Raw genomic sequence first — 8,435 nt, forward strand, 5'->3', positions numbered from 1 at the left:
TTTCTGGACTAAAGAAGGTAAGAACAGAAATGTCAGCTTTCTACTGGTCCAATGTCCTCAAGTGGACTCTTGTTGCCTGTGTGTCCTCACAGTGGACTCATGTCGTCTTGTCTTGCAGCTCAGAATCTCCAGAACATCAACACACATGTTGGCTTCCCACCACCAACTGTCAGATTGATCAAATCTGGCAGCTATCCCCAGAACCAAGGCAGACAAGGCTTCAGTTCTCCACATATGGTCCAGAGCAGTAGCTCCAACACTGGTCCTGCAGTTTACACTGGTTCTGGTCCAGGACTCTCCACCAGGAGCTCAGCACATGTTTCCCAGCCAGCTCTGAGTTCAGTCAGATTGGTGCAGAGCGGGCCAAAGTCTTTTTCACCRAGGGCTAAAGGTCCAAAAGCAGCGAAGCAGTCCTCTGACCTTTCTACTGCTGTTTCTGGTGGATCTTCAGTGGGTCGACTCCAGCAGGACAAGTTGGCCTGTTCAGCAGGAAATGCAGCCTTCCAGCAACTATCCAACCAGCAGCTCCCAAGTCTTTCTGGGTCCCAGGGAAACCTTCTCCTTCAGACCAGCTCCTCAGTCTGCAGCACAAGAACCTTCCTGGGCTGCTTCTAAAGTCCCCTACAGCCAGACTGGTTCCTCTGCTGTTCTGTTTGGCCCAGTTGCCCCTGGACAACGTGGACAGTACAAACGTATGCAAACTTTTGCTCYTGGTCGTGCTAGAAGGGTGTCATCAAATCATAGGTCTGAAGAATCTAAAGCAAAGGGGTTCTCTCCTGACCAGGCTTGGAAACATGTGGCACCCCAAGGTGGTTCTTGGCGCAGGAGCTGGTCTCAGACCTACAAAACCAGCCGTGATCCTGCTGTGTACCAGATTCCTGAGCCCTTTGGTGGCTTTGCTATCAGACGGCTGTGAACCTGTCCAAACTACAGCAGCTTCAGACACACCTGCTGCTCTGGGGATGGTACCATGGCCAAGCTGTTTCTGACTGTTTTCAGGGTTTGTCTATTAAAAAAAATATTTTGTTTTTAATAATTCAGAAATAAAGGATATATTTTAACTTAACCTCTTGTGTAGAGAAGTCTTTAACAATCATCTTAAAGACTTGAGTCTATTTCATTGTACCAAGTGGTGGCAAGTCAGATGGCTAAAGTTCTAGAGCATGGTGGGTTTTTTTTTTATTTTTTTTTTATCTTAAGCCCAAGGGTTTAAGTTTTTTTTTTTTTGCCAAAATACCGTGCTGAAATGTAATTTGAGTCTCAGCATTTATACTCTTACCTTGGTCTCAAACTAAATRTAACAATTAGATTTCGGATGTAAACGGCTGCTATCGTTTTAAAGATTGAATTTTCTTGACTAATCTTTACATTTGCTGGAGGATAAGGCTAAACTCTTAAATCCACCTTTAGACTATCTGTGCAAAGATTTATGTTGCTGAAATAACTGAAGCAATGTTATAGTTTTTAGTAAAATTTTACATCTTGTTATGGACGGTCATGATACTATATCTTACCTGAAAAGACTTGTTACTGAAATCATCTAAACATTTTGTCGTCATATATAAAATGAGAAATTGGAATTTGACTTCAGTTGGACCATATTCACTCAAGTAATACTTTATAACTCTACAACCCATTTTGACTTTATTTTTTTTCTTTTACAAGTTACAACACCCAATTTCCCTCTGGGATCAAAGTATTTTTGAGTTGAATTGAAGAGTCAGCATCAGAAATGAGAAGACGGAGGTTGCAAAAGAGAAATGTACATTTATCCCCTTTTACTGCCAAGACGAGAGAGGAAAGACCTCCTCACAGCTAGCAGGAAGCTAACACAGCAGCCGGTACAAAGGTAGGTGTGTGTGCGCGCGTTTGTGTTATATGAAATGTTTTTATGCAACTTTGTTATGAGTTTTATGCAAACTAAAAACTTGTTAGAGTGTATATTACAGTGTAGACAACAGCCCCCCCAGCAGAACCTCTGCCTGATAATCATTATGTTTTCAGTTCACTAACGTCGGGGAAAACGATCCAAACCATACAAGTAGCCCATCAGTTTAAAGCCCAGACTCTGCTCTTTCCAACAATATAAGTGTCACAGCTCTACGTGAAAAATTCACACAACAAGCAGCCAAGGAATAGTGAAAAAGACTAAATTCTGGAACCATAAACAGGAACGTCTTTCCTTTGTTTTTATGTCTTAATTCTGTACTGTGGAGATCATTAACAGTCGTCGGGTAAAAAAATCTTTTGCTAACACTGTGTTGACCGTGAACRGGAAGTGCTGGGAGTGGCATCAAGTGCTGGACCGGATGTCCGTGGCATATAGGCTGTTGTGGATGAAGGGCGCAAAGAGGGCGGGGCCAAAGACCAATTTGGACAACTGGGACTAACCAGGACTAACCGGGACACACTAAGCACAAACCCTTCACCAAGAATGTGTATTTGAAGTGCACAAAGGTGGAAGTGTGAGTARTGGGACCAGGCTGAAGAATGCAGCCCCCTGCAGAGCAAAAGATGGCTCAAGGAAAACATGGGGTGCAGTGTGTTATATTTATTTTTTATTTATCCTTTATTTATACAGGAAAATCTCTTGACTCATTGTGTCATTTACAAGAGAGACCTGTTACAAACATCACAACAAAAGTAACACAAAAACAATAATAAAGTTTACTTACATCATGTGGTCCTCAGATCACACAGCCTTCACACATAGGTATAAACATGTTCCCATAGGGGAAAAAGATTGGCACAGTAATTTTGGAGTATAAGTGAAATGTTTCATGTTTCATGTCATGTTCAGCAAATGAAATGAAGAGTTTAGTACAGTAATATAGCAAAATGTTTACATGCATATTACTGCAACTATTAGCAACCCTTTCAATGAGCCATATTGTCCAAAGGAATAAATACCATAACAGCTACATTAGTTGTTTTTCATCTTGTTTTTGCACTTAGGAAAAATGCTGCTGTGTTCAGACACAAAATAAAGAGTTTTCTATYTCAGTACTAAATTAGGACTTTGCTGTGTTTATCAAAGTTTCAAATGAATGTCTACATGTGGACAGCATTTTTCTCAGAGTGTGCATCATGTAAAAAGAAACATCTTTGTTTTTACACTCATCAAGTCCCAATCAGCTCAAATGGTAAGAAGTTAAAAATGAGTATCATGCAAGATTTCAGGTCTAACAGTCGAGCATTTCTTGAAACATTGCATATCACCCTCCACTTTTCAAGCCAGAGTTTTAAATTAAAACCATGAGCTTCAGCAAAAGAAGGAAGGCATCTTTTTTGACAACGTTTACATCTAATAAGKTCATGTGAGATGTGTTTGAGCTCAAAGAATATCCTGGGGATGACCTTCGGCTGCTAACACACATCATCTAACTGAAAATCAGAAAATTCACTGAAGCATGGCTTCTTTGGTAAATCTCCAGATTAAAAAGTTTTCCAGTAAATGTGCAGGCAGTGAGAGTTTCATTGCATTAAAATCCACACTTCCAGGTTTCACCGACACAGTCCTCTGTGGGCATTCGGCTGCCAGTAAAGAACTTTGATGGGATTTTTGATCTGGATGTCATTTCAAACCCATGATAAAAAGGCTACCAGCACTCCTTTCTTTCTCCTGGAAAATATCACCACAGTTAGAAACATCATGTCCCAAAATAATGAAAAAAATAAAGATCCATGCTTTTATTATGTTCAGGCAATTGTGTATAAAGTATTTGAAAGAACTATAAATACCTTAACAGAAAGGACTTTGGTAAAAATGAATTTCATTGATAAGTACTTAAGTAAAAGTCACAATACTGCTCACAGTATTTGGTAAAGTAAAAGTAGTTTTAAACAACTCTTCATGGTCATATTTCATCAGACCTGGTTCTGTAAACTGTCACTGCTGTGGCCATGACTGGTTCATTGTGTCTGCAGACAATAGTTTTACCTTCTGACTGTTTCAGTCTTTAGTGTGTCTGTGTGTCAACAGTCCAGCCTCCAGATGAGCTGCAGCTGGAGACAATCAGTTCATTGAGCAGTGATTGGCTGCAGGTTCTAATAAAGACCTGCTGGCACACACGGAGCCAGGAGCTGCAGACTTGTTGGGTTTCTTTTGCTTTGTGCTGGACCCAGAAATGACTTGTGGACTTGGTTTGGGGTGAGTGATTTCAGACATGTTAACTGGAATGTCTTTTCTTTCTGACTTGTGTTGTTTCCTGGACAGGCTCTTMGTGATATTCTTAATTCAAGCAGAGCGTGGATGTTGTTTGTGGACAAAAGGTAAGAATGGACATGTTCAGCTTTAGTCCAGTGTCCTCACAGTGGACTTGTGTTGTCTCTGTGTGTGTCCTCACAGTGGACTGGTGTTGTCTCTGTGTGTGTCCTCACAGTGGACTGGTGTTGTCTCTGTGTGTCCTCACAGTGGACTGGTGTTGTGTGTGTGTGTGTGTGTGTGTCCTCACTGTGGACTGGTGTCGTCTCTGTGTGTGTGTCCTCACGGTGGACTCGTGTCTCTTGTCCTGCAGTTCAGAGCTTCCAGAACAGCAACACATATGTTGGCTTCCCACCAGCAGAGAGCAGACTGAAGTCTGGCAGATATCCCCAGGATCAAGTCAGACAAGGCTTCATTTCTCCACATCTGGTCCAGAGTATTGGCTCCAACCCTGGTCCTGCAGTTCACACTGGTTCTGGTCCAGGACTCTCCACCAGGAGCTCAGCACATGTTTCCCAGCCAGCTCAGAGTTCAGTCAGATTGGTGCAGAGCAGGCCAAAGTCTTTTTCACCCAGGGCTAAAGGTCCAAAAGCAGCGAAGCAGTCCTCTGACCTCTCTACTGGTGGATCTTCAGTGAGTCTACTCCAACAGAACCCCTCTGAGATCAGCAGGAGATGCTGGCCTGTTCAGGAATCGAGGCGTGGCAGCTCTCGACCTCTTCATGGTCTTAAAGAAGGCTTCTCCTTCAGACCAGCTTCTCAGGCTGCAGCAAAAGAATCTTCTGGTAAAATCTCTTGGTCCTCCAGCAAGACTGGCTCCTCGGCTGTCCTGTTTGGCCCAGTTGCTCCTGGACCACCTGGACGCTCTGTACGAATGCGAACATATGCTCGAGGCCCTGCAAAAAGGGTGTCTAGTCGTAGGTCAAAAGAATCTAAAGCCAGAAGCCTTTCACCACCTCCGACCCAGGCTTGGAAACTCCCTGGAAGTTCTCCAGAAGGTTCCAGGCCCATAAGTCTGCAGTCTTTGAAAACCCATAATCTGGCTGTTCCCAGGAGCAGCAGTGTGGGAGCTGCTCAGGGTTTGGTTACGGTTCATCAGATCCCTGAACACTTCGGTGGTTTTGCCATCAGACGACTGAAAGAACCTGCTGTTCAGTAGCAGCAGATCACACAACTGGTGCCCCCAGATCCACGTGTTCCAGGGTCCAAATGGCCTGGTGGGATTAAGCTATAGCTAGTGAGTATCTAGTTTCTATGTTCAGATTATTTATTCCTGGTCTCATTTTTTTTGTCTTCTCTCTAACAGGTGCAGCATTAAGTTAAATAAAGTTTATACGTTTATTATTCCTGCCTTGTGTTTGTAAACTTAAGACTTAAAGGTTTAAATCTTAACATTTTAGGCAGTTTGTTAAGCAAATTAAACTTTTTTTTTGGGGGGGTTATTTTTATATATTTTTCTGGGGTCACCATATTTGGGTCCCACCTGACCAGGACTGAAATCCAGAGCAAACTCTGAAACAAAATTTATCTCTTGCTAAATAAAAAAAAATCATTTGGATCAAAATTTTAAATCCAACATTTGACTAAACCAGACTCGTGTTTAAAGTTCTACTGCAGGTGTTTAACTTGTATCAATGTCTTGGTAAGTTGTGTTTTTTCTAAAGCTGACTGAGACTACATCAGCTCAAATGTTCCTGACCAGACCTGATGGTACCTTCACTCCACCCAATGTGGACTGGTCTAGACTGCAGGCCAGTCTAACCCCTGCACACTGAAGTGATGGTGACATCAAGCTTAACTGGTCCCCACAAACTGGTGTTTGAAAGTACACAAATGTAAACCAGATTATGGATTGCTTTGAGACTATTTGACCATAGTGTAAATATGATCTTGATCTGTCTTTGAAAGCTGACGTGACTCTTGAATAAACGGATAACCCTGAGCCCACACATCCTGTCCATCTGTTACAACATGGAGCAAAAACAGTAGTGGAACATGGTAACCATTAACGGCAAGCCCAGCTGGATCTGTTTTACACATTTTACAAAGAAGTTCAATGATCAGATTTATACAAAAAATATKCAAAAAACTGATTTAAACCAGACCTGAAGTCGGTAAAAGACTTTTTAGCTAGCTGAAAAATTGAAAAGTATTTACTGTAATTTACTAGTCGACACTTTAAAAAATGTTCTATGTAAGGGTTACAGGATGAAACTAGCAATCTAAAAAGGTCAAATAAAACCCTAAAATAGTTGTATTAAATTGTAGCATGATTAAGCCAAATGCTCAAAGTTAATATCTAACCAGTTCAATAAATGATTACATCTGCTTAAGAAGCTTATTTTAATTTAAACAGTCTAGAGTTTTTAGGTCTTAAGTGCTGCGCCATCTTCTGGCCAACCTTTAACATTACAGCTACATGAAGCAAATAAACCCACGAGGCCGGGTTATGTTTAAAGGTTCTACATGCATCTTGAACATTTGAATTTTTCTTTTAAAACAAATACCAGTCCAATGTGGCTGTGCCATCATAAATACTATAAAGATGGATGCTGCTCTGTGAAGCAGCCTTGATCTTAACCTGGTTTAACTAAAATGGGCCTGAAAGAAACAGTTTTTGTAATAAGTTGTATTGAGTTAACTCATTAATTTTAGTGCTGCATGGGCATAGATTAAAAATTTTAATCACGATTAAACTTTACAATCACTTTACTCTGGCTGAATATGTAGGTTTGTATATTTACAATGCATTCAGTTCCAGGTCATGTTTGTAAATGAGAAGTGGTTCTTGTCATGGACTAATGGACAAAGTTTACCTGGATGAATAAAGGTTAAAATAAAAAACTCCATGTGTAACAGTTTTTTTTTCTTTTATTTCTTTGTTTTGCTGACAACTGTGACCTTAGTATCTATCTTTCATTCCTCATGTAGTACTCAGGAATGAAAATCCTTGAATTCTTGATTTAACCTCATTATTCTGCACAAAATTTAACTCATATGTTTGGAGCATTTTTAGGTCCTGTTTTATATTCAAAAAATCATGTTTAGACATGAATTTTTTGAATCAATTTTGTTTTCTAAATAAAAACATTAAAACTAATAACTCAAGTATTTTTTTAATCAATACGCAATAGAAATGTATATTAAATTTAAGGTTAATCGTGATTAATTCACAGCTACTTTGGCATTAATCAGATTAAAAATATTAATCATTTGACAGCTTCAAATTATTTGTATTACATTTAGTGAATCAAAGCAGTAACTAACGTAGTTTTTCCACAGCAAATTAAACATTGTGGATTTGAACTCAGTTCTTCCACACATGATCACTGTTCTCAGACCAACTGGATGACATGTTGGTAGGGTTAATCCTCTATGTAAAAACAACTTCAGAGTTTTTATATATATATACGTATATATATTGGAGGGGGGGTATACCCACGACAGCAATCAATTTGTATGCAAATAAGTGATCAAAGAGAAATTATACACACCCATTCGTCAACTAATTAAATATGTCGCAATACTAAAAGTGACAGGTGCCACGCCCCTTTAGGGCGGGACATCCGTATATGGTCAACTTCCGGTCATTCCTTCCTGTAGGATGTCCATATATGGTCAACATCCGTTTCGTGACTTCCTCTTTTGATTTACCGTAACTAACCCCCTCCCTCCTCCCCCTTGACTTCCAGTAACCCCTACCCACCCTTTTCCCCCTTGATTTTCGTAACCCTAGCCCCCTCTTACACCCCTTGAATTAGTGTAAACTATGGCCACAACATCTTGTTTTTGTTCAGATGTTTTATTGCAAAAGAGTTTTGAGGTGCCATGAAGTCTACTCTGCTGACCACAACTTCCTGTTTTCAGCAGGTGTCCACACATGCCATCTGTCTGTTCACCCTCGATTTACCATAACCCTAGCCCACTCTTCCCCCCTCGAATAACTGTAAACTATGGTCACAACTTGTTTTTGTGTAGATGTTTTATTGCAAAAGAGTTTTGAGGTGCCATGAAGTCTACTCTGCCGACCACAACTTCCTGTTTTCGGTAGATGTCCACACAGCCCATCTGTCTGTTCACCCCCCTCTCAGGGGTTCGTGATTTCCTGCCTAGCTGAAGCTGACAGGCTCAGAAACCCATCATCAGACAATTATCTTTCATCCAATCAGTGGATAGGGTTAAATTTTAGACCCACCCCTCGACCAATCAGATCATGTTTAAAGCATTAATTC

At 40.6% G+C, this 8,435-nt stretch overlaps 1 protein-coding gene across 2 annotated transcripts; it reads left to right on the plus strand.

Annotated features, from left to right (window-relative positions):
- The first annotated feature begins 4,066 nt into the window (after positions 1-4,066).
- On the plus strand, positions 4,067-6,150 carry LOC106531712 (uncharacterized). 2 transcript variants are annotated; one of them, XR_001311978.1, is made up of 4 exons: positions 4,067-4,150; positions 4,217-4,272; positions 4,518-5,440; positions 5,510-6,150. XR_001311978.1 is itself a non-coding variant. In XM_014027632.1 (3 exons), exons 1-3 carry the CDS (start codon positions 4,128-4,130, stop codon positions 5,360-5,362), a joined length of 924 nt encoding a protein of 307 aa, XP_013883086.1. In that variant the 5' UTR covers positions 4,067-4,127; the 3' UTR covers positions 5,363-6,150. The 2 variants fall into 2 exon arrangements, 1 of the variants encoding a protein (XP_013883086.1); XM_014027632.1 differs by having other exon boundaries at positions 4,518-6,150.
- Positions 6,151-8,435: the final 2,285 nt, after the last annotated feature.

This window comes from Austrofundulus limnaeus, unplaced genomic scaffold (genome assembly GCF_001266775.1).
Source record: "Austrofundulus limnaeus strain Quisiro unplaced genomic scaffold, Austrofundulus_limnaeus-1.0 Scaffold666, whole genome shotgun sequence".
NCBI classification, from domain to species: domain Eukaryota; kingdom Metazoa; phylum Chordata; class Actinopteri; order Cyprinodontiformes; family Rivulidae; genus Austrofundulus; species Austrofundulus limnaeus.